General features: G+C 36.4%; 1 protein-coding gene across 1 annotated transcript in view; it reads right to left on the bottom strand.

Moving 5' to 3' along the window:
• Nucleotides 1-211: 211 nt before the first annotated feature.
• The window catches only part of BRIP1 (BRCA1 interacting DNA helicase 1), a gene marked incomplete at its 3' end in the record, with an annotated part of 57,538 nt that continues 30,670 nt past the window's right edge, over nucleotides 212-27,079 (bottom strand). Inside the window, exons 14-19 of the mRNA XM_080630252.1 lie at nucleotides 19,996-20,155; nucleotides 19,105-19,226; nucleotides 6,340-6,452; nucleotides 3,875-3,957; nucleotides 1,908-2,207; nucleotides 212-1,098 (exon numbers count right to left, since the gene is read on the bottom strand). Of these exons, the coding sequence (XP_080486378.1) occupies nucleotides 212-1,098; nucleotides 1,908-2,207; nucleotides 3,875-3,957; nucleotides 6,340-6,452; nucleotides 19,105-19,226; nucleotides 19,996-20,155 (1,665 nt within the window). The remainder of the gene's footprint in view (nucleotides 1,099-1,907; nucleotides 2,208-3,874; nucleotides 3,958-6,339; nucleotides 6,453-19,104; nucleotides 19,227-19,995; nucleotides 20,156-27,079) is intronic.

The raw sequence follows: 27,079 nt of genomic DNA, 5'->3' as shown, positions 1-27,079 counted from the left end.
TGCCCTTTTGCCACACAGTTAGGATGAAGTATCTTAATTATATTTATAGAGATCTGCATTTTGCATAACTTTCACAGTGAAAAAGGAAAAGTATAATGAAAAATTGAGTCTGAGAACAGCACATATGAAAGGAGCGCTAGAAAGCCATCACAGCTCTATAGTGAGGCCACGTTGTAAAAGCTGCTCACTAAGTTTCCTACAGCAGCTGCCACTATGTGCTGGGACTGTTCAATGGAAAAGATGACACACCTTTATTTCGTGATCTGGAAAGACTGATTTTCTGTTTTTTGGTGTCCATCTCTTGAGGTGCTACCTGCTTTGCTTCTATCTCACTACTCATCTCTACCTTATTAACTGCACAATTCTCGTTCCTCTCATTTTGCATTATTCCATGTAAACTTGTGCTTCTGCCATCATTATCATCAATCATTTTTTCAGTCACACTTAGTGTTTCTGAGGTATTGATTGCGAAAAGATTGTCAGTGACTGCGGAGTTGCCACATTCAATCCAATTCTCACTTGTATTACAGGTTGGAACCAGTGGTCTGATATTCTGTTCCTCAGATTCTACCTCATCATCATCATCATAAAGTTCTGGTGTGAAATAGATGCTGTCATCCTCATCTTCAGCTTCTGCAGCTACATTTAACACTGAAAGTTCAGATTTCCCTCCTGCTGAAGGAAACTCACTGCAAGGCCCAACTTGAAGCTGTAGCTTATCAGGATGCTCTTCAGCAAGTGGAGGCTCAGCATTTTTAATTGAAAAATCAGTTATTTCCAAACATGATTCTGATACAGTTGGTTCATGTTCTGAAATTAATGATGACTGGCATTGATTTACACTGTCAATAACCTCACTAGCCCTTCCCACATTCTTCTGTTTCCTAGTAGCTGTGGACACGCAATTCTTGGCTACAGGCAAAGGTGTTGAAGTCAGTGGTTTAAAGCAGCAATGTTCTTTCATAATATCAGCATTAGTCCAACTCTTCTTTTCTTCTCTCTCAGTTTTATTTGCTGGCATTTGGGGTGTGCAGTCCCTCTGTTTTGCTCTTGGAGTTACATAGTGAGAATGACTTTCAACAGCAATTTTCTGGCCACCTGTGAAAATCACAAAACATTAATTAATTGTATATGCCTTCCCCTACTGATTTACAGCATATTTAGCACATTGAAATTGCCACTGTTATATTAAGTTTACGATTCTTTTATAAATACTCATTAAGATCCAATACAAACAAAAGCCCAGATGTTACAACTATCTCTGCACATGAATTATCGTAACTAAATCAATAGATTAACTGGAGTATGTAAAGCTAGAATAAAGTATGATTGGATTTTAAATTTGTATTTTTTTTTATTATTGTGCTCTTCTGTTATTTAACAGAATTTATGTTACTCTTTCTTGCCTGGAATGAGTTATAAGCTTCCTAAAATTTAGGAATGAACAGATACTTACTTGTAAAGCTAGTACCAGAAGAGATTATATGAAAGGTGTCTCACAGCAATGTCTAAACAACTGATGTAGCTTGAACCAAGGCACTCACCTTACAACAATGCTAATCTCTGTGTTTAAAATATATTTTAGTTTTAAATATATTTTAAATTATCTTAATAGTTTTCAATGGAAAAAGAAACAAGTGAAAACATTTTCAAGCGTACTATAAATCTATAAAACATTATCGACTGTTTTAAGACAACCCGATGGAATGACAATTAATTTCAGTCTGTTGAGCACAGCCCATACACATTTGTGAATACTTATCATTTTGCACCATAACATTCTGTAATTTCAAAAAATATTTGTTTCTTCCAAAATTAAAATGATGCAACTTCACATTTCAAATTGTTAATGAGGTTTTTTCCATAGGAAATGAACATACTTTGTTTCAATGTTGCCATGATGTTACTTGGCTGATCCGACGCTGTAGGACTATGTGAGCTGATGGCTGTAGGAAAATTAATTTCTGAACCCAAGTTTTGCTCCTCACTTTTCGCAGGAACACCTGGTAACAGATGAATAGTCACCTCCTGCTGAGAGGATTGAGACAGGTCTTTTGAGTTTGAAGGTACACAGAGAGATTCACCGCTGCACTCTGGTGAACCTTCAGTGCTTTTCTGATTCCTTACAGCAAACGCACGCAAGGATTCAAGTGCACCACTAAAATTTTCATGGTGCTGGATTTGTTGACGAATCCATTTAGATAATCCTAAGAAAATAAAAAATAAATTGTTACTACAAAACTACATCATCTATATCAGGTATTTCATCTCAGTACCCTAACATTGCAAATACTTCTACATATGTATAGACAGATTCATAGATTTCACTAAGTTGCTCATGAAAGTAAGATAATGCATGTCTTCCTTTCAGGGCCAGGAACTTGATTTAATCAATGGTAGTATTTTGATGGGTAATATTAATAATATCATTCTTTTTTATTAAAAAACCTTTACCTTTTTCACTAATACTTTAAGTAAACTGCTGCACTGCAAAAACTTCATTATATTCTGTTATGCCTGGATGTTAATTTTGTTTGTTATCATGTATTATTAAAAAGCAACTTACATAGAGCACAGCTATTTATTATCATCCTGATAGGGTCTGACAAAAATTAGAATATAATGGAGCTTTTACACCTTTATTTCAGGTGAAGGAACAGTAACCTGGGTATTCGGAAAGAATCACACTGCCTAATAGCTGATATATAATACAATATGCTCTTACATAATAAAAAATTCTCAAATATCGGATGTCTCAAGTATAATAACTGTTTAGGTGGTGCTGGAACACACAAGAGTGAAGTAAAAAGTAACTTCAGTGATTTTTAAAGAGTTTTTAAACCCATTTAAATATTCTTTTAATAGCAATTACCTTGCACAACAAAAAACAAATCCAAGAGAGAACTTGATTCTTCTGTGAAGTTTTACTTTTTAGAAAAAGTACTAAAGTACTAACCTTACCAAGGCTTGAGCATCTAGATTATTTGTATTACCATATGAGTTACTTCTGTTTACTTAGATAACTTCAATGTAGTTCTAGTACAGACATATCAGAAAAGCAGTTTGACTTGTACTACAGCAGCTGAGCTCCACCTGCTGACTAGACTGCAACATTATCTGTTTACATCATCTTTTTGCCTGTGTCTTCGAAACAGGGCAAGAAGATACATAATGCATTCTTACGCAGTTCTTTGTATTATTGTTTCTTTATTCAGTAGTGTGCATGACCTGTTTTATTTTATCTGCCTTTATTTCTAGCCAATATAAAACTACAAACAGAAAATACTTTTTCTGCATTGAGTATCTGGTGGTTCCAAATGGCACAACTTTCATCTGCTCTTACCGAAAAAGCCAGAATGCCAAATTCAGACTGCTAACCCTGATTATGAGAGCTCCCTATAGGCAGAAAGCATGCATCCACTGGATATTGATCCAATGCCCAAATAAAAATCTAGTAACTATTTTTTAATACATACATATACATACATGCACACATATGTATACCTACATTATATATATTTAATATGCAAAGACTGAGAGTCCTTAAGTGTTTTTATAGGTCCAATTTTAAGAATGAATTCTTAAATCCTGCATACTGAAATTTTAATGTCATTATCTGTATATCCAAAAGGGGAAAGAAATTACATCAACTGAATGTTGCTATCAACATGTTTCAGTGGGTTTAATGAACTAGCAAACACCAAGATACAGGTTTAGAGTTTTCAGTTTCAACTGCACAATTTTGTATTCAATGGATCTATTTCTTTTTGACTTTTCCTACTCACCTGTACTTCTATAACCCTATTTCTGTAATCTGGATTTTTCACTATTTGTTAATACTAGGAACTTTCCTACAAAGATGTTTACAGCTTACCAGTTATGTATTTATTAGGGTTATTCCGGAACCGGTCATCAACTAAAATGAGAGCACCCCAGTCATTCCTATGTCTTATACACCTATAAGGGAGAGGCAAAAAAAAAGTGTATATATATATAATTACAGTACATTTGTTAAAAGCTGTGGGGACCAGGCAACAGGGGCTGCAATGAGTCAGCTAGAACATACAAAAATATACTGGAAGTGCTTTCCTGCTGTCTTGCACCAAAATTGTTATGGAAGTCACAGAAGCTTAATTTTCCTTCAGTTCCTCAATTTACTATATGAAAACAGGTACATTAGAAAAAGAAAATACCCCCCACAAATACTCAGCTGGTAATCAAACCACATATTTTGTTTTCCACTCTTAGCTGGGTTGCATAAATAATGAAGGGAGAACATATAAAAGTACGAAAGAAAATAGACTGATGTAACTGCAAGCAGTTTTTTAAGTAACTATGCACTTTTCTGTTTCTAAACCACATTATTCCTAACTCTTTTTAGGAATAAAATGAATAATGCTACAGATCAAAGCTGTGAGCGATACTGTTGAGTTCATAATTCACTTGTTAGAGGCCTACAGAACTACTCCAGCAGTCATTTCACACACACTGATATTATTTTCAACATTATTTGGATTTCTATGCTGCCTGCCAAAAAAAAAAATCATTAAAGAACAGTGATAACAAATGAAATACAGAAAAGAATCTGTCAGTAATAGTTTAGGGTTTTTTTCCCCATTGTATAAGAAGAGGACAACACTTGAAGAAGATGTTTACAAATGTACATAAACCCATAAGTATCAGAGTCAGGTCTTAAAATGGGAGCGACAAGGTTAGCTCTCCAAAGAAATATTATTTATTTACACTTGAAGTCTCTCCATGATAAGAAAAGCTACCAAAGCATCTTTAAGAAACAGATTTCTTCCAACTTCTCTTCTTTTTCATTGCTTTAATACATGGTCTTTTAATGCATAGTTTAAATGAATTATGCCCACTTGAGATATATCCCACACTTTAGGAAAAAGTCAAACACCAAGGAATTCATAGCACAATTATCACCTGGCCATACACACCATCTGTTCTATTCCCAGAGGCTGCTATTTCATTTCATGGACTGGTGTTACTTCATATCATGTACCAGCACTAAATTAAGAGAAAAGTGCCAGACTGAAGACTATCATGCTTTTGCTCACTTCTGTCCCTGCAGGCATCTTTACAGTAAGAAGCTTCCCCATCTACTGATTAACTCAGTCTCAGCTGAGTAGACTGTTCCACTTTTAAGAAAATGGTTATCATACACTGTCATCCTTTGCCATATTTCAGTTTAGAAAGAGCTTAGTATAAGAGTATTACACGCAATTTATATATTTATGTCAGAACGGAAGTCTATTTTGTCCATTTAAGTTTAGCCTAGCATGATTTAATTCAAATTATAAATTATACAATAAGCAATTTTTACTAATCTAGATTTAAGTTAAAACTTATTTCACAGTGACAAAACTTCAACTTCTTGCTATTAGCATTCCACAACATCCTTAGATTTTTGTTAGCAAATTTTAACTAATGCTCTTACTCTCCAAAGAGGAATCTAAGAAATCAGCCCTGTAACAAAAAGAAATCACAGTGAGATTTTACTAGTGTAGAATATTGTCCCTCAATTTTTTTCCTAAGCCTTCATTTATGTCATTACGTTTGAGTAACATCTAATTGAAATAACAAGAGTCTTCCAGCTGATGCTTCTCTTTATACATAAATCTGTGTCTGTACCTATGTGTATCTCTGACAGAAGCACGGCATCTATGCCAGTATGGATGACAGACAGCTATGGGTATCCATGTATATGTTAAATTTTGTTGGAGAAGGACGAATTAATTCTATCCTGTTAATAAGACTGGGGGTAGGTGGGGGGAGATGTTTTCATTTGAGAAAGTAAGCTATACTTCTTCTTCTAAACCAGGAAAGAGATCAGTGAGCACGATAATTGAATTGACCTTTTGCAAAGGTCTGAGAAAACCCCCGCTACTTCTCCCTTTCAAAAATACTTGTAGGCTAAACATCAAACAAGTGCTCTGAGCCCACCAGGAGTGTGAACAATCAGTATATTTGAAAATACCTAAGAACTTTAACTTAGTTTAGAAGCTCAAGAACTATTTGTCTCTGCAAATGTTTTCATTTCTGTATACCTGGATTACAAACAATAAAATCTGTAACCAAAAGACGGTGGATTCTGAATGTAAACCAAACAAAAACTCTGGATTATAACAATGTTCAAATGCACAACAACCTGAAAACCAGACAATTGCCAGTATAGAACAGTTGAAGACCTGATTTTCGCAATATAAGTATTTTGGCCCAATCTATCCCTTTTGTGTTAACAGTGAGGAATTAATCCCTAAGGGGGTTGCAAAATTTTTTTTTCTACAAATATATATATTTTTAATTATATTCAGCTTATCTCACCTTCCCAGGGCTTGGTTCAGAGCCCTATAAGCTTGAATTTCATACCACTGATTCCCTGGTAAAAGGCCTCTTGTATTTTTGTGCTGGTCATTGTATTTCCTCTTTAATTCAACCTAAGAAACAAATAATGAAATATTGTTTTTAATAATGATGTTGAAAAGGAAATATTTTGAAAGAGAGAAAGAAGCAAACATGCATTAAATAAGTGAATATGTAAAGCATGCTTCAGTGTTTCAACTTTGTATCTTGCATACAATTATGGTTTTTACCCTTCTAAAGTTATTCTTAACATGTGATCTATTCCAATAATTTATATGGAATAACACAACAACCACACACTTATCCAAATCTCTGCTAGCAAGAGCAGGATAAGCTTTCACACAGGCAGAAAACCCAGATACTAGACCACAGTCACATTTGCTTATCTGGAAGCAAATTATATAATGGAGATCTTTATCCTTTATCACAAACTCTGACTCCTAATCTATTGATGGTACCAGACCACACTTTTCTCAAGTGAGGGTTAAGCAAATATAACCCCTTCTTCTACAAAAGCTAAGAGAGTACTTCAGAGACAGAGCGGCATCGCCAAAACACCAGACGTCAGCAACACCACCTCTAATTCCTAGCTTAGCATCACCTTCTGCACTTTGGAAACAAGCATTTCCCTGGCTAATTGTGAAGCGAAAGCAGCAGCTAAGGTTTGCGGGCCCATGGGCCAGCATATGGCAGAAAAGAGCACACTCCTCTTGTTCTGAAAATGCTCTCCTACCTGCTTCAAAAGCAGATCTGGTATCAACTGCAAAAGAAATCTCCAGCCTCTCCTTTCTAATCATATGGACAACTACACATACAGTGCCTGATCTGCATCTGAACAAGAACTTGTATTGGGACATTATACACAGTTCCAACATATATCAGAATGACTTATTTCTGGGAGGGGGGAAATGAATTTTATGATTATTTTTAAATAAACAAACATAAAACTACGCCAAAAAGGATCTTTCCTTTGCTCTTTTGTACAGTATTAACCTTTCTAAACTGACAAGTGAAAGGACACGCTTCAGGAGAGAAAATAGCAGACTTCTAACCTCTTCTGACAGGTAACTTTCAAGTTGTATTTGGATAAGAAATTTTATTTTATGTACTTATGCCCTTTAAATTGCCTGTCAAATTTCTAAATTCAATCTTTACAGCCAGAGAGTAAAGTCAGTTTGATTTCACAGATTTAATATTTGTTCCAGTCACTCAGAATTTATTGACTGGCACGTGAGGTTTCCTTTGCAATTTTCAAAACAGAAGCTGATTTCTTCCTAACATTTTATGAATATTAAAATCATTCCTTAAAAAGGAACTTAAGCACATCTGTGCATTTCGACAAATGGAAATCCTATCTGGAGAAACAAAAAGGTACTCTGCACCATCTGAAAGGAGATACGATGTCGGAAAATTCTCTTGCAGTCTTTAAAACATAACCAGTGACAATATACACCTGTACATTCTTTGCATTTGTCTTCTAGTCCTGGTAAATTTTCTAACAACTTCCTCTTTTGAAGATTTTCTGTTCGCTTTGGCCAATTGTAACAAATGCAGCATTATCACAGTTTCTTACGTTCCTAGCAAGCACTTCCAAACAGAATTCCTACTCATCTGTCTTACACAGATAAAAATGACATTTTTCATTACGTGCATAAAGCCACTGAAGTAACAGAAGGTGGCAAACTGGTAGTATCATCTGCTCTATCCTGCATGACCCTCTAAAATGTAATGTGAATAAAACACATTAGTTTTACATTCTTTTCATACATGTTAACTTAAATGTGCACTGCTTGTACTGCACATCAGTAACAACATTTCATTTCTCAAACCATACAGAAATCCATACTCTGTCTAATTGGGTAATGTGTCATTAAACCTTGTCTTTTCTACCTTAATTAAAAAAGGGTTAACAGAAAACAAACATTCTGTTTTCTCACTTAAATGATCACGTCTCAGCATGAGATGACAAGTTACATTGCTGAGAGTTCAGTTTTCATTGTCAGTCTTCTAAAGGTAAAAGGCCAGGGCATGTCATTTTAATGCAATCAGAATCTATTTCATTGTATAACTCTTACATTATCAAGCATCAAATCAACGCCCAATTCAAAATGACATGTTACATATGTGAAAAAGCCAGTCTCTCCTGCTAGCAAATATCCTAAATGTGCAGTAAACCACGGGCTAGAAGGGATTAGTTAAAATGTCAAAAGACAGCCTTTTACTTTTACCTGTTCATCCTTAAAAATATACTCTTAGCTATCAGGCATGCTTTACAGACAAATAGCTTCAGCAAGCAGCAGCAGAAGGCCTGTGGCAAGCTCTGCCATCTTGTAGCTGTCAGACAGATTAGTCTTTGATCTATCTGGGAGGTCATGGTCACATTCACATTAACTGAAGTCTAACAACATTATACCTGCTAACCACTCGTTCTTTTAATGCCTAATTAGTTCGACATCTTTCACTATGGAATATTAAGGGAGAAAAAGCATCAAAAATAAATGCCATGACCAAATTTTTTTTTAATTACTTGGGAAAATATTTTGAGGCAGTTTCTGCTACAATAGAAGAATTTCCAAGTGTGGCTTTCAATCAAAATCAGAAATACAATTCTTCTTCAACGACAACATTAAACAACATTCATTATACAAGGTTTTAAGTGTTTCATAAATCACAAAAAAAGTTATCTGTGGTAATATTGCTTCACATGAAGAAGCTCAGAGTTATTCAGGATTCAAGCAATACGTAAGTACATCAATTGGATTTATACTTGTGATGACCATGGACTATATCAGCTGCCTTATGGCATGAAGCTCAGCAAAGCTGTTCGAAAACTAGAACCAGGACCCAAAATAGCCCCCAGGTTCACATGCAGAAGCCTGTAGCATGCTTTTTTAGCAACACGCCAGGCTGAACCACATTTCTTCAAAATTAACAGGAACATGTCTGTATTTAACAGCAAGGATACAAATATCCATCTATTATGAACTATTTGTCTCTGCAGAAAAAAATCAACGGTTAGAACTAGTAAAATTAAAGCACCATTTTCTCCTTTAAACTGAGCTCTTCCCATTCTGCAAATATAAAGGTTCTCCTTGTTCTGCAGTCATAATTAAAACTGAGATAAAGTATGAAACTATTTCAATTCATATTAGGTACCTTCAGCTAAAGGTCTGCCCAGCATCCTACATGCTGATTTAACTGTTAAGAAGTTTTAAGGAGAAAGCATTCAACCTACAAAGAAAGAAAAGTACTTTGCTACACAATTAATTCCTTTTTAAGAAAATTTACTTCAATAAACCCAGCAGATGGTCCAAACACTCATCTAGAACTATTTTATCTCAGCCAAAGGACAGGACGCTGGATCTCAAGAGATAATAGGGAAAGCCTAGCAGGGAACGTGAATTTGGGGCATTTACCAGTCGTAACCAGAATACTCTAAACTGATCAGTGCCAGTATCACAATATAAAGGTTAAACAGGCTAAACCACAATATGCATTTTTCTTACTCGGTGTGATTTAAATCAGCAAAACTAAACTGTGTCTGGTTTTACTGCATCTGGCAAAGTTTGGAGAGTTTTCTTTGGATTCGTTACTTTACTCAACCAAATGTAGTGCTATACTTTGCTTTCCAAAAATAAACAAAAAAATCCTAAGCTGTTCCTAGCAGTTAACAAGCCAGGCCTGTTCCCTGACAAGACATCACTTCACAAACATCCCTGACTGTCTCCTATTTTCTCCAGTAGATTAAAAATGACCCCCCGTTTGTAACTGTGGGGGACTACAGACCAGATTACCCAGAAATCTATAGACAAGACAGAAATTCATGAATACAATGACACTGTTGTGAGCACTGGGACAGAGCACTCATCTAAGCCAGCATTCCTCTTCACATCAGCACTTAGCAGTGCTGTGACAGCTCAGGTTAAAGAAAGAGGCAACTGCTAAAAGGAAAAAAGCAAATAAACTTGGAACTGTGCCAGTGCACGAACACACGTGTAGGTAGGTACATGTACACACACGGGTCTAAACTCATGCCTGTCACTCCCCAACAGTCTCCTCCAAGGAAATACAAATCAGAAAATGGATATAAATGTGTTCTGGCATTCCACCGACTTGTTTCTCTGGTTTGATGAGGAAAATAGTAATGAAAACAAAGAACATTGCCCATATCAACTAAAAAAAACTTTCAAAGACACGTTTAGATTTAAAATCTACTAATTCCCCACCTCCTAAAAAACAAACAAACAAAAACTACCACGTGGTCATTCCCTGCTTCCATCCCCCCAGAAGACATTAAAATGGTTTTTAAGCAAATTTACCGTCCTAAAAATCTCCTGTGTCCAGTTAGAGTCTCTCTTTCACCTGAAATAGCAATAATTAGAATTCTTCAAGAACATACCTGCCATCTACTTTCCTCCTGATGAATGCCAAGTAATCGTAAAAGTTTGTAAGTGCAGGAAAGTAAGACATGAAACCCAATTTCTTTTCTCTTACATCTGAAAATCCTTAAATAGAAGTAGCATTAAATAGCGCAGTGTTTAACTTTCCCTCCCTCACTTCAAAAGCAGTAACAACGTCTCTGAGATTTAAGACTAAATAATGCACGTGTAAAGACCTGGCTGAGTCATAAACCATGCTTCGAATATGCTCACTCCTCAGTAGACCTACTAAAAGCAGTATTGTCTCAATTTATTAGCCCACAGGAAAAAGATATTACAGCAAGAGGCTGTCTTTAAATGCTCCACACATTCAAAGTGCAGTGTTAACACATACAAAACAGAATGAAATAAGCAAATCCTTATTACCTATAATTTAGCAAACCAGATTCTGTATATGACAATAATTTATTACGGCCATTCTAACCACTCCTATGGCTAAAGATGGCCACCAGGTACACACATAATGTTCTCTTCGGCTTTCATACCCCAATACTGCATTTCTTTAAAAACCAACAAAACCCCCAAACTGTGAGCACAGCAATACCATATATACGGTGAATAAGAGTAAGACATTATCAGGTAGAGACATGATCAATACTTCGCACTGCTCAGTTATCTTCAAGATGCTCTGTCACTCAGCTCCACTCTGTGAGTCTCTTGAGCAGATGAAGCACTGCAAGTCCAAACCCTGCACTCACCACCCTCTGCTCCAGCAGCTGCCCTGGCAGAGGCCAGTGACTCTAATCAATAACTCCTGCATCAGAGCCACATAAGCTTAACAGTAGTTCAGGTGACCTTTTCTGCCTGAAGATTTCTATGCACCCTTAAAAATTTGCCTTCCTCAAGTAATACTGAATAAAGTAAGGAAACAAGATCTCTGCAGATCTAGGTCTCTGACTAGCTGTATCCTTCAGGCTGTTGCAACTAAACAGTCCACCTGAGAAGGTACTGGGCATTCATCAGATTTAAACAGCGCAACATCTTCTGGGGCAGAACAACAGCACCACCGCCTCATGCAAGGCTGTATTTCTCTTATTTTGAACTCAAGAGGTATTTTACAACTAAATGCTTTCCCAGTATTCTCACTCTTAATCCCAGTGTTAGAGAGATGGGAAGCTTATGTAATGTTGTAACTGCTGAACACTTTTAGTACTGTTAACTACACCATGTGGCATCTTAGAGATCTGGAAGTTCTACAGTTTGACAAATCTTGTAGCACATTCACCCCAGGCCCATCTACTCATCTCAGTCTTGTAGGCTTTGAGGGACTGTGAACAAGTGACTTGATTAAAATCTAATGCAACCAAAACTCTCCTCTGAAGAGAAAATTCAATCCATTTCCAGTGAAGCAGAAGTGAAAAAAATCAAACAGCTTCCCCTGAGGTCCAACGCTGCTGCATACGCGCAGTGCTGCTGTGTCTGAGGTGAAGTGGTAAGTGTCAGTCATCCTTACAAATCCCCAAGGTGATAGCTTCACTTTTAAAGCTTTCAACATACTTTGACAGTAAAGTAAAAACTTAAAGGTCAACACTACCTGCTAAGGACAAGATAAACACAAGAAAATCACTTTGAAGAATTTTATGGATCAGAAAAGTAAACTATTAAATGTAAAGGAAAAGTTTTGATTTGCTGTATTATTTATCCAAAGGCTTAACTTCTGGATATATTTAGGGATGAATTCTGTGATCTCTGCCAACATATTGACATTAGCCTTGCACCAGTAGAAGAGAAATGCCATCCACCAGTCTCACATGTTAAGTTGAACTTAAATGTTACCTCTTTCTTAGCTACAGGAACGCTGTATGCCACAGGAATTTACAGCTACTCCCACGAATTAAGCCTCTCCCATCAATACTTTTTCTTAATTAACACAATTTCTGTTGGATGTGGATGACTTTTGACTCTTCACAACTATTCTCATTTCTCAAAAAAATGGGAAGTAAAAGGCTTTTGTGATCTCTTACTGCTTCAAACTGGTAGAAGAAATTGCCACACCGTGATGTATTTACTGCATTGCTTGTTTTTTCTCTAACACAAATAGTTACACCTCCTGATAGTTACACCTCTTCTCCTTTGGGGAGAAGAAACTAAAAATCAAGTGATGGAGATCTGCATATCCAGCCAATCATCTGGTTACGATGCAATTCTGCACACTGCATTGCCCCTTAGTAAGCAGAAATCACAGCAGATTCCAATAACTTACAGTGTACTGCTGCAAGACCAGAACAAGGCTGGATGAACAGTCTAGAAGTATGCTTTTGTCCAAAATTTAGAAGTATATTGCCCCAGTAACTATTGAACATCTAGAGGCTTGCTGCACAACACTGTACGTTTCAGTGATGTGAGTTTAGTTCTTATTTACATCCTTGATTGATTCAAAAAGCTATTTTGCAATTAAAATTTTAAAAAAAATTGAATCTGAAGTGGGCCATGGAAGAAGGACAAGTGTGTGTGTATGTATGCATTTATATATACAAATACATAGACACATTGCACTTTTACGCTATTCAGTATTTCCTGCTCAGAGCACATTCAATAAATACACCAGGATGCTTGCCTTCCCTGTGAAAATTCCATAAATGCTATTCTGCTCCCCACGTTATATTTGTAATTGTTCTGACAGTAATAGAATGAAGAAGAAAGTCGAAGTGGCTGAGGTTTAGGCAGCCATGACATAGACAATCAATCAAACAAACAATCGATCACGACTTTACAAACATTTCAATCATACAGAAGATGATAGCACACGCTGTGCCTTGAGGCTTTTACAACAAATGTCAGGTTTCACTGGAAAGTTGGGGGAAAGTTGCTCAGAACCATTCAGCCTGCTTCAAACGATCACATCAATAACAGAACAGTCTTACATCTCTCCAAAGATTTCTTAACTTCACAGGGAGCTTTCAAATTCTGCTAAACACAATAATGACCTTCCCATGAAATGGGATTGCCTGGACCAATCTGCCCATTTCTTAAAACAGTCCTTTATTTTGAAGAAGAAGTGAACATATTTTTGAAGCGATGCAAAGCTGCGATGAAATTCCTGCCGTGGGTGGTGTGCTTCTCAACTAAGGTTAAGCATCTAAAACAACAATCATTTTCTTAGAAATTTTTCTATTCCTAGAATACAGAATGCAAGAAACAAATTATTTCAGCGACCACTTCTCTAGCACAAGATTCTTTCTCCTTTTAATGGAGCAAAACCATATAGGTTTAAAAATTGCCACAAGAACTAGAAATTAACTTCCATTTTTTGAAAAATGCCATTATTCTGAAATGATACAAATATCTCAGTTTGTGGAGCCCTCAAGAAAGGAGAAACTTCAGCTAGATAGCTGCAAACTCTCTGTATCGTTAGGTTACCTATAACTCAGAACACTGTAATTGAAATGATGTGTTCCATCATACTTCAGTAATTATGTTACTTGAAACAATAAAGAAAGTATTTGCCATTGTAGCTCATATTCACCCTATAGCAGCTATGGGAAATACTTCTCGTTAGTGGCGAACTCCGCTACAGTCCTTGAGTAATGCCACTACACAGTAATCCTGGCCTTATCAAGTTTATTTTCCTTGCACATCTACTGATGTAAAAGAGTTTGACTATGTTTTCCTCTATACTTTGGTAAAGTTCTCGGAGCTGTTACATGATTAAGTACACTCTACTGTACTACGATCAAAAGCATCTGGAAAGGTGGAAGTGAAGAAATGCTCTCTGGGAAAGTTAGCTTAATGCTTGCACTTCAGAGTCACCCATTATCAACATTTCATAGCGAGTTTCTTTATTTTCAGGTCCCCAAGGTGAGAACAGTAAATTATTACTTGAACTAAACAAGTCACACTTGGCTCTAAAATCAAATTTTCCTACCTCTACTTTCAGGTCCCAGAGGTGGGCAGAGGAAATCCTGGTCACAGCCAAAGAAGTCATTTTTGGCTCTGAAATAAATTTTCCTGCTTTCCTAGAGCCAAACCCCACCACTGAGAATACCATAGCTTTAAGCAATACTTCAACATTTCTTTTATATATTTTGCTTTAGCAACCTGATTCATTAGCAATAAGAAGCCGTTTTCAGTTACGCAGAATTAGGGGTTTGGCTTCTCTTTCTTAAATGAGTATTGTTTATTACAGAGTACACTTCTGAACCTTAATAATTTCTGTCTCCCCAACATTGATAAAGTGTTTTAAACTCTTCTCTTCGGGAAAATGAGTGAACACAAGATACTACGTGCCTAAAATTTTTAAGTGAAACTAATAGTCCTTAAAGGTTCTACAGAAAATAAGTTCTAAAAGCATACCATTACTAAAGGAGAGTAAATTCTTGCCATTTAATACCAGAAGCTGTGGCACATATTTAGCACAAATACATGGCAAAAATAAAATTGGATACTACACATCACACTTGACAGTGAGTTTCTACCCAAGTAAAGACTGATGTCTGGATCCAAAATGCTACAATTCAAAATATATAACAGTAGTTAATGAGTATGTTAGCATCAGATAACATGTATATGGAATTACATATCTTTTCTTGTCACATGATTTATATTCTCCAATACTACAGTTCACTGGTTTTCAATCACGTTACAAACCATAAAATATATTTAGAAAGCAGGTTGATCACAGACAAGTAACAGGAGTGGAGATGAGCCAACATCAAACTGCCAACATGAAATACTGGTCTCCAAAGGCATGATTCTACAAACCCTTACGACTGGGCACAGTCCTAGAAGTATTACGGGGATTACTCACACAAGCAAAAGCTATGTGCAGGAGTCAGGGGTTATGGAGTTGAGTCTTAAGAGGATTTCTACTAACCCAAAAAGCAGACATGCAAGTGTATTTTCATGTAGAAGCTAAGCACTTTTAGTGATTTAAAACAATTCCAGAAGTATCTCATTCATGGATATCCAAGGGAATTGTTAATCACTTGCATTTCCTATTTTTAAAGGGATGGCATTATTAATCGTCTTATCAGTTTCTTCGTTTGGTGTATCTGTTAAGCCCTCATTGCTATGTAAAAGCTACAGCTGTACCTGTGCTCACAACTTTCTGTCTATATAGGTCTAACTTGACTTGCATCACTGTGTTTTGAATTTTCTTCCATCTGCTCAAAGTCAAGTTCTTCCCAAAGCTTCAGGGCTGGAAGTTTTAAATTACCAGGTATAAATCAGTTTTCTGTTAGCCTAAAAAACCTAAAAAAACACCAACTGTATCAAAAAAGCAAATGTCCTAACTATCCTACAAACTTCAACTGTTTCATTTGAGAACTTAACACATCCTAAAAAACCAACCAACCAACCAAAAGATGAACTCTACATTGTCTTCTAATTTTTAGAAATCTGGATTCTTCTAACCTCAGGAGAAAAAGAGAATTTCAATAGAAAAAAATTGTTAATAAGGAGAAACATTTAAAGTAGAATCAGCCACCCTAGAAAAGCATTTAGAATAATTACAATAAAATGTAGAGGAATAAAACTTTGTTTTCTTTCCTGATGTTCAGGTAAGGTCTGTTGGTTTAGGGGGACTGAAGTAAGAAACAATTTGCTTTTGTTAATACAGACGATCAAAAATACAGTATCAAGTTAGTTTTATATATAGTTAATGATTTTTGTAACATGCAGTGCTTAGTTTTCTATACCCTTTTATAAAACATCTGTTTCATTCCATTCTGAGAAGCAATACTATTGGATCAGCTGTCCCAGAAACAAACAAAAAGAATATTTTCAGGTGAAAACTGGTGTTGTGTCTCTTTTTCCCTCCCCTCTTTTTAATTTTACACATCAATCTTCAATATCAACAGCCAGTTTTCCTTAAAAATGCAATTCCAAATCCTTTTATGAGCTGACATGCTGCTGAAAAAGATGGTTAATCTTCCAAATTGCTTTTGTATCTATGCTTATATTTCTACAAAGCTACTCATTATTCTTCAGTGAAGAGAGTGACTATCCTTCACCATGCAATTGAGCTCAACTGGTAAAAGAAATGTACATTAACCAGAACTTTTTGGGGTATCTACTACGCATAAAGCCTTGGTCAAAACAGAACATCATTCAATTTAAAGGGAAGTACTGCCCAGCTGGGTATCGCTTGGGAGCCAAGTTCTTGAGCAAAAGGCACATTTACAATAAACCCAATTTCCTCTAGCATTATTCTAGGAGCACTGCCATGCACCAGACAGCTCCTCAAATCTGATGCTAAGAGACTGGTGCATGCCCTTCTCTCATCCAGAATTGATCACTGCAGTGCTTTGTGCATTACCATATCTAAATATATACACTCAAACCTTTAGCTGCTTGCAATTTGGCAGCTACTGTTTCTATCCCTACTTAAAAATTTAGCGGTTTTCTTCAGTCTAATTAAAAAAAAAAAAAAAAGTTTAACACAACACTGATTTTTTGGGATTTAGTTATCAGTAATGGGATGTTCTGCCTGTGATTGTTATGTTACATATTTGGTTGAACTCAGGGTAAAACCAAATATACTATTTTCATCTTAAGAAACATAATTCACCCTCGACACATTCTTTTCAATTTATTTTTGTATCATTTAGAACACAAAAGTACTGACTTTCTGAAAATCATGCGGAGTAAATTGTAAGAGTTCCAGCCATACTACAGACCATTTTCAAAATACCATTTCAGCATACACTTCTAAACCAAAGATCTCTAACTCTGGAAATAGTGCTAAGTATTCTTTGAATGTAAATGCTTTTATGCTGAAGTACAACATATTACATTTTAGTAAGGCAAAAAATGTTGTGGCTGAATGAGTGCTTCAAGAAGGTTATGCAAACATTGAAAGAACATTACACTAGGCAGCCACCACTAATATAACCTTCCTAGTCCTCATAGGATGTGGGTTTTTTCCTGCGAGGCTGTAATTAGGCACACACTGTAGACAACAAAGAAGCCTTTGGTTGTTCACTGTAGTTCAGAATACATCTCTAAAGCCAAAGCTGAGTCTGTATGGGCTTTCAAGTGTGAACCTATGACTTTGTTGTTTGATTTGGCATTACTAATAACCAGAATCCAGCTGTTCCGGTATTTATTTATTCTGTGATACTTCACTTTGTTTTTTACTTCACAAAGTAGTTCCAAAAAGTTCTGAAAGATTCACATAAGATAAAGGAGTGACAGTAGCTATTATCACTGGAAGAAGTGTGCCAGCAACTGGGTGACTACCTAAGTGACATGCACAGACCACTGAAAACCGAGCAGTCTTACAAATGAGTCAATAATAAATATTCTTTCTCAGTAAGCAGAAAGTCAGTCTGAAAAAACACTTTCCCATGTTCATTAGCTTTCTTTTCCTTTATGAATGCTTGGCTTCAATGATGAAGTGCCTATTCTAATGGAACATCATCTACCCATGAGACAAGATCTGTTGAAGTCAAAGGGAAGGAAGTGTTGATGTGGGTAATTACACAGCAGTCCAAGCAACAGGATCCTACTTTGGCCACTTGCTGAAAACTAGAAATAGTCTCCAATTCCTTTAATTGGAGGCACTTCAAAATGCTGGTTTTAGAAGGCAGTTAGAAGTTTTTGCCTAAAGTGAATTATGAAAATACTAATGTCTTCAGTATCCAGGAGGAGGTTGTGTTATGTCATAATTTCATACCTCAGAATTGCAAGCTAATAAAGTAGCATTAGCTTGGAAAAGGTTTACAGTTCCACTGGCTGTTTAAGTGGGAAATATCATTCACATAGTTACAGTACAGAAGGCAACAGGGATTAGAAAGGTGATGTACTGCAATCAATAATTATGTGTGTGAAACGTTGCTTCATTGTTATTATTTTATACTATAATTACTTTTATCTTTCCACCTATTTTCTGAAATAATCTTTTGATCAATCCGAATGCCTTATTTAAACTAGTATTTTCCTAGAGTTTATCCCAGAGCTTCATAACTGAACGACCAAGAAGGAGACTTCATTTCTATGCAAATGGCACAAGTTTCAGTGCATGAAAACAGGTGAGGGAATCTGGACCGCTGCTTGGCAGAGTATGAAGTTAATGAGCATTTTAACAATGCAATAGCCTTCACCAGCAATGTCAGACAAAAACTTACAATACATCTATAGCATGATATACATTTATTTAGAATGACATAAATGAGTCCTCAAGACATGCTATGCTGTTCCTCCTCTTACCTGTGTAGAAGGAAACTCAAAGAATTCAAAAGGGATTGGGAGGAATACAAGGGTACACATTTAGAAAAAGTATTTTGTGCATATTTGGTGTTTCAAACATGACATAAAAATAAAGCACAACTCTCAATTGGTATCCTACCTGGAGGTCTTTCACATTTGGAAACGGAATACCTATGGTTATAACTGCACGGGCATTCTCATCACAGAAATCCAAGCCTTCACTAACTTTTCCTCTGCAAACAGCTATAAGGAGTGCTCCATCTTGAAGAAGCCAGAGAGGAATATACAAATCATTCCCAGTGATAAACTGAGTATCAGAAGAAATTTTCACTAACATCTTTCAAGAGACTAACATCTTTAAAAAGCTAAACATAACAGAGCATAATACAGCATATATCAGTCCAGAAAAGGTAAGTGGATATAAAAATATAGACTTCTTTGTTAAAGGGATGAGATTAACTCCACTTTGATCAGTAATATTGTGTATGATACTGAGTATCAACTAGCTAAGTAATTTTGCACTACATTATAGAGAAGTACTTAATTATGCAAGAACCATATGTATCTACAACAAGCTTCTAAATTTTAAACCTTGAATTTTGCACTCCCAAAATCACACGATTTGTTTTTTTGCCGTACTTGATCTTCTATACTAATATTTAAGTCTTTTGAGAAGAAATCCTATACGGGCTGCACTATAAAACGGCAATTGACAGTTATGCAACAAACAGTAAGTTTGACTCTCTGAGAAGCTGCTCTAACACCCTGTGGGACACACAACTGCACATCTTACACAGCTCAGTGCCTTTTGGATATCATGATTAGGATTACGCATCATCCTGTACTTCCCTACATCCTCATGCAACAATATAAGTAGCAGTTAACCTGCCTCATTTACCACAATAATTTATTAACATGAGATTAATTTAACTGTTCATTCATACCTTATTCTGTTAAGCACTTTAAGAATCCCTTTTGTTTTAAACTTGAAGATTCTATATCAACTATTTTGTATGTCTGAAGAACGTACCTCGTTCTCCTTTACATTTTATTGCTTCATAGTATATTTTAAGCAGTTCATCAAAGTCACTCTTTGCCCCTCCTTGAGGCTCTGCAATGACGGTTTTCACCAGCTCCAGGTTTTTCCATAAGCCTGTATGCATCCAGCGATCTCTTAATTTGTCCAACAGCTGAAAACAAACAGAAAAATCCAGAAGAGCTGTAATGAAAGGTCAGTCACTTGAACTGTTCAAATAAAGCACCCAAAGATACTTATTTCAGTGAAATTATCTAGGTTTGTATTAATGAAGTTTCCCTACCATACACTGCTCCACAGCCATGCAATGCTTTGTAAACACAATGGCCACTAATTTTGCTAATTAGAAAAGCTGATGTTTTTTGAGTAATAAAAGCAAAACTCTAAACCTATGAGAGTGGTCACTAAAGAGCATCTTCTGGTACTCCACAAAGCAAGAGGAATGTCATCCAAAGTAAAAATAGGAATTATCTGGTTTCTGATTACCAAGAGATCAGTAAGTAAGACTGAAAACAAATTCTAAGTTAAACAAACCTTTATATCTTATATTTCCATAATACTTCAATATTTTTTAAATTACATAGGTAAGTTGGGGTAGAAGGTATTTATGCAGGATTTAGCAACAGCCTCCTCTGCTTCTTGAAGGGCCTTCAGCTTTGTTATACCTACCAGATTCTGAACTGTGCACATTTTACTCCAAATCAGTACATGTTCAAATCTGGAAGCAAATAAGCTTGTTCCACATGTAGTGTGAACGTAATGAGAATATGTATTGCATCACAAAAAGCAAAGTCTAAAATCACCCTGAAAATTGAGTGGACAGAGGTAAATACTTTATTTCACTCCATTTATTATTCAGGGATCACTAGTGTGATACCAACTACTGTGCAGTAGAGTTATCCAGCTTCACTTGTACAGAGATTTTAAATTCACAGGTTTTGTAATAAGGGTTATGCTCTTCATTTGTCTGTGCTTCTCTCAACTCCACACACTGAAGGCTTTCTCAGTATTTTGCTTCAGGCTATAAAACTGCTCTATCTGGAACCTGCACTTGCCCCAGCTGATTCCTCAGAAAGCCTCAGCACGCCTTAACTCCAACTCCGCTTGCCTTGCTGATGCACTCCAGCCAAGATCTCAGCACCTTTAATGGTTGGATTGTTACAAAATTAATCTGTCCCATGTCTAAATATCCAGTTTAAGTGTTATTGTGAAGCAGAACTAATGGTAACTGTCACATTTGAGTTTAAAGGGAGAACACCTGCAAATTCATATGAGACTCTTTACAAGAACCCGTGCACTATTTCATGTTCTCAGCATTAAAGATCTGAACTTATAACACTAAGTATTTGGATTAGTTCCTTCTGAGGTACATGTGGTTCAGAGGGGACAAATACTGTATTATTCTTGAATTTTCACCAGCCTTGTCCAAACCTCTGTTCAGAGAGTTACACGTGCTTACTACTGATGTGACACCATTATCAAGCAAGCACTGAGAGACTAAGTGATGAATAGTAGGAAGAGTTTGCTACACACATAGATGTTACTTTAAAATAAATCATCTGTTCTTAATGTGTCTGTCCTACTTCTTGTCCCCTTTGCTACCAGCTCTGTCATTTCCTGGCAGCATCCTATCTGTAATCTTTTATCTAAAAGGTCGTAATACTATGACGAGCAATGACTGTCCATCTTGCCATCCACAGCCTGCCACTATGTCTTTAGTTCTTGGATATGACATGGAGATAATTCTGGTAAAGAAAAGAATCAAACATATTATGACCCTAAGTACATCCATTTGGGATCTGCTAGAGCTGCCAGTGACTGTAACACTATTAGCTTTCCAGAATTCATTCTTCCTTCTGTGAAATTAATGTCTGCCTAGCCTCCACTTAGCAATCTATATGCTAAATTCACCTCCAGCACTGCCTGCCATTTACAATGCATGACAAGAGGAAGCCAGTAAGATAATATAGACAGGATATATTTGGGTATGTGTGAATTTCACATTTACATACATAAACTACTCATGTTTTGACTTCTAGGGGTCACCCACCCCTGACTTTCTCCTCCTCTTATCATCCTCCCTACTGAAATCAACTGGTATTTTTCACAAAACCCCCCTTACGAAGTGTTCTTTAAAGAAAAATTGTTTCCTCATTCAAGAGAGCCAAAGTCTGTTGATAGTCTCAGAAAGGACAAAATTCCTTACAAAAATTACTTAATCCCTCAAATCCACGGTATTTCTCTCATATTTGAAAAGAGCGCAACTTATTTTCATAGTTGGAAAGGCAGCAGTAGAAAAGCATCTTCCAAATTCTAAGAAAACATCTCTTCTTTTCTATGGGTTAAACAACCACTCCAGGCAAGTATCTCTTAAGACCGTAACAGGTTCCGGTTTCTTGTTTAATTGACAGCAATCATCACAACAGAAAAATCTATGATTTTTGATGGACGTGTGTGAATTATTTATTAAAATCTTCAGCAAGAACGGAACAATTCATTTAATTCACACAAAGGCTACTACCCCTTTCATTTAATGGAGTTTGCTAGATATGGAAACTTTCTGGTATGCAGGAAAGCATGCACAAACACACACAATACCCACGCTGCAGACAGAGACACTCAAACAACAAGAATTATGGACATGGCTGGATACAAATAAATAAAATATAGAACCCATACATGCCTCATAAGAGCTAGGAACCAAGTGCGGGTTTCTCATAAAAAAATATTTCACTTTGGCTTGAAAAAGTGCAAATGGGAGGACGATATAATGCCAGGAATCTCAGGAAGCAACCATTAATGCCCACAGTCAGTCACTTTTTCTACCCAAGGGAATAATAGTTTCTGCAGTAGAAGGCAGTCGGTGTATATTTTATTAAATCCCTTAAAAATGGATTCTCAAATGGTTTATTAACAAATGGTCTTCCTTCAGGAGAGCAGAAAATCTTGTTAGAAAGAATCTGTCATCTTCCCATGCACCACTGAGGGATGTTTACTTTCATATCTTTTTCTTTTTTTTCCTTTCTGCAATTTAAAGACCGGTAAGCTATGATCATAGAAACTATGAGCTCAGTACTCAGATTCACCATTCATCTTTGCCAGCATCCCCCTTTTTAGGCAGTTTTTGAAGCGCTTTTGAAGTTTGGGAATGGGGGAAACTGTTTTCTCAACATCTTTGCCATTATGTTGCACTCCTAGGAAAAATCCTTCTCCTGTGTCAACGAAGGAAAAGCTTTGCTTCTTTCCATCTGCCGCTTCGTTTTATACAGTGCCAAAAATTGCATTAGGGGTTTCCCATGTCATGAAGCAAGACCAAAGACTTGTTTAATGTATTTTACCCTAAGGCAAGATCATTGTAATTTCCAGCATCTTAGCAAAGTTGAGAAGTTAACTTGTGGCAATCAAGTTGCTGGGGATGCACTTCTTCTGTAGTATTCATTACCTTCTGGCAGTGATTTCTGAAGTAGCAATTACCTGAGATGAGGGAGGGCCTAACAGAAAACACTGTTAACATGTGAGTTACTTATTCTGGTTTACAGCTCCCTAGCTCTTTTCCTGCTATAAGCACCTGCTACTGAATTTATTTACTTAGAATATTCCTTAATGAAAGGATTGCACCTTGCCAGCAGAGTAAAAACACAAGAAATAATCCCTTCATCAAAAAGTGCTTGGGGAAACAACAGGACAAGTAAAAATATGAAAGACCGTTCAAGAGCGTTCAAGTGCAGGACAAAAACGATAATGACCTAAGCAGCAGAGTAAAATAACTCTGGCTTTATTGACTAGTTCAACAACTATTACCTATGTAATAATGTCAGTTACAGTTGTATTGTATATCCTTGTGCACCTTTAAAACTCTATGTTGTTTTGTTAGCCATACATTTATATAATGATAACTGAACAAGATGTATTTCAAGGTGCACAACATTCACACAAGTATCTTGTAACCTGCTTGAAAGTCTGCTGTCATACATTAAAAACCCCACTTCTCCTAACTTTGGTATTTTTTCATCTTGTTTTTATGTAATTTTTCTTTTTTTAATGATAACGAAGCTCCAGTTTTCATTGTTATTCAGATATGAATATTAACTGAAGGGAGAAAGGAAACAGCCATTAGGTTTTTCTTAATAAAAGTCAGTATCGGCACCACTGTTAGTGCAAAAAGTCAGAGATTCTCAAGGGACTAACATTGATCTAAAAGCCTTTTCCCAAGCAGAGCTCTTCATGTGTTTGCTACCAGAATTTTCTTTTTGAATAAGCACTGCTTCAAATCAAAGTGTGTCTCCAGTGGGCTGGAAACGTGTTTGAAGGGTCAAATAGAAGTTCTACACACAGTCAGCATAAAACTTCAGCAATGGAAAATAGACATCTATGGCCAACACAGGGGCTGAGCAACAGGACTTACCTCACTAGACTCCACTTTGGTAGAACTAAGAGAGCTGTGCTACACTCGGGACTAAAGGAGCAGTCACGTGCAGAAAATGGGGTTATCATCCAATCCACCAACATGTAAACATGACACTCAAAGAAGACATACAGTGCCACTATAATGATGTACTCTTAGATCATCTTTCAAGTATCAGTCCATTAATGTACTTTCTACATACAGACACCAAAATTCTAGTTACATAAAAAGTGAGGAAGAGGTGGAGTTAGCTTTAGAAGTAGCTAAAAGCTCACAATACATTTCCCTTTAATTTTCAATAATGTTACATGGTAGCATGTTTTGCTTTTTAAAAATATAATATAGACATATGCATCTTAAAATAGTTTCCAGCTATGGTTTGTAAACCTGATAAGACTGGCCTGGGCCATTCCCCACTGGATACATATAAATGATTACAGAAAGTATTTCCAAAGGAAACCTGGACTAACTATAGACACGTAGATTAATGACTTCAAACATGGAATAAAGGGATCCCCCAAAGCTCTAGCAGATAGAGAATAATATACTTTTACATCTACAGAACTGAAATAGATCATATTATTTTTGTAGTGCACAGACTAGGGAAATTACAGATTCTCTCATTAAAGAGTTTCTTTTTCCATGTAACTTTGGAACTGCCTTACAGATTTATTCTTTAACTCTGCAATACCAAAAACATTTTAAGAAGCTGCAGACGTATGTACTTGCATCCAGCTACACCTCTCTTCTAGCCCTTTCACAATCTTACATTCTGAAAAAGGCCATAAATTCCCCATGTACACAAAATCAACCACAAGGCAAGGAAAATTTATCCAAAAGCAATTCCAATCTAGCCAGGATGAGGCAACGAAACTCAAATCTATTCCTTTAAATAAAATAATAAAATGTTTTCTAACACACGGTGCTCTAATATTCAATTTAGTGCTGCTTCCGCTCTCATCTGAGCCATACGTACATTTCTAAAAATGAAACAGGTATCCTTGCATATTTTAAACATACTTTAATAAGGTCTTACACCTTTCCAAAGTATGCAACATTTAAGGTCTCACCAGCATTTCAATTTTGAGAACACGTTACAGAAGGGAACAAAACCACCATAAAACAGACCATGGGAGATGCAAATCTGCAACTGATGGATACTTTAAGTGACTCAGTAGCCAACGAAAGCTACATAATCTCATGACCTAGAGACAGTGCTCCAAACATCTAACAATAAAACTTGATAGCAATAAATACTTTTTGCTTTTTGTAATATTTTGTCTATCAATAAGAATGTGCAGAAATCAATCTTTTAAAAACATACTATGACAGACCTCACCAGCAGTGTGCTTAACATTTTAAATGGCTTTTCTGTTTATTTTATACTAGATGCACATATAATTTATACCTTCTTCAGTAACAGAAGACATTAATTTCTGTATCTTTACTCTTCTACTGATCTCATAAACTCTGCTTTGCTTGAGGACACTGAGTAACTCAGTCCTCCAGTGAGTGCTTTTATCTTATCTAAGCAACAGGAGGCGGCAGTGGAGTGGAAAAGGCAGAGGAGTGCAGATATCAAATTCATACATCGAGTTTTATCAAGTGTTTTGCTTGAATGCAGTGCAAGTATCTTGACAGAAAAATAACAGGTGTCAAAACCAAACAAGGAGTTTTTATTTCCTCTGCACCTACTGAAACCCCTCACATTCAGAGAGAATGTCAAGAAGATACGCAGTTTTCTCGCCTTACTACAAAATGTTTCTCACCATTTGGACTGTCTGCAAAAAAAGAACAGTACAGGTTGCTTTATATGCCACAGGACAAATCAACCTGCATCTGCACCGGCTGCCTCCTCTCTTCCTTTTACTGAAAAAAAACAAAAAAAAATCTATACACTGACAGATCCTTCTGCAAATTTACGCTATTAGGATGGAGAACATCACATTTTCCACTAAAGTAATCCTCTGATGATCTCAAGGCACAGATGTTTTTATAATGTATCTAATTCCATAGGTATTGCATTACCTTTAATAAGCTTCCAGGATGCTGCAGTTTGCTGAGTCAGCTGCTTAGCTACAGCTGTAACTTTTTGTTCAAACCACTCTCCCCTGTCTCAAAGCTCTGGTCTGTTCAGCGTGATGGCTGAATACCTGGGTGAATGCTGTACTTCTATTATGAAAGAATGAAACTGTCTCTATATTAGTGATAATCCCAAAATACATTCAGTCATTAATAAATGCATTTAGTACGTCACTTACACACTAAAGGCCTTAAATTCAGGTTATTTCAAAGTAGCCCTGGAGAATGTATCTGGCCAAACTCTACCCACTTTCTTCACATCACTTACACACTGGTATTACAGGCTCTTTAGCAACTAAGATGGTTTGGAAAAGTATAGAATTAGCAGAAGTTATTTAACCGTTCTGTGAACTAAAAGGGTTGCCAAGCCTGTGTACTAAATGACCCAGAATCCTACAGGTAACTGACCTCCAGAACTACTAGAACTCTTCAGTGTGGGGGAAACAACAGTTTATAAAACCAACATGGTGGCTTGAGATCAGTAATTAATTCCATTTGCATCTTTAAAACCAAACAAAACACAAAAACCAAAACCCAACAGCAGCAACAACAGAAATAGTCCTTTCTGGTTAAAAGTGAACACAAAGGAAA

The sequence above is a fragment of the Psittacula echo genome, assembly GCF_963264785.1.
Source record: "Psittacula echo genome assembly, chromosome: 15".
Lineage (NCBI taxonomy): Eukaryota > Metazoa > Chordata > Aves > Psittaciformes > Psittacidae > Psittacula > Psittacula echo.
The sequence above is the reverse complement of the archived record's forward strand: the minus strand, read 5'-3'. Positions and strand labels throughout refer to the sequence as shown.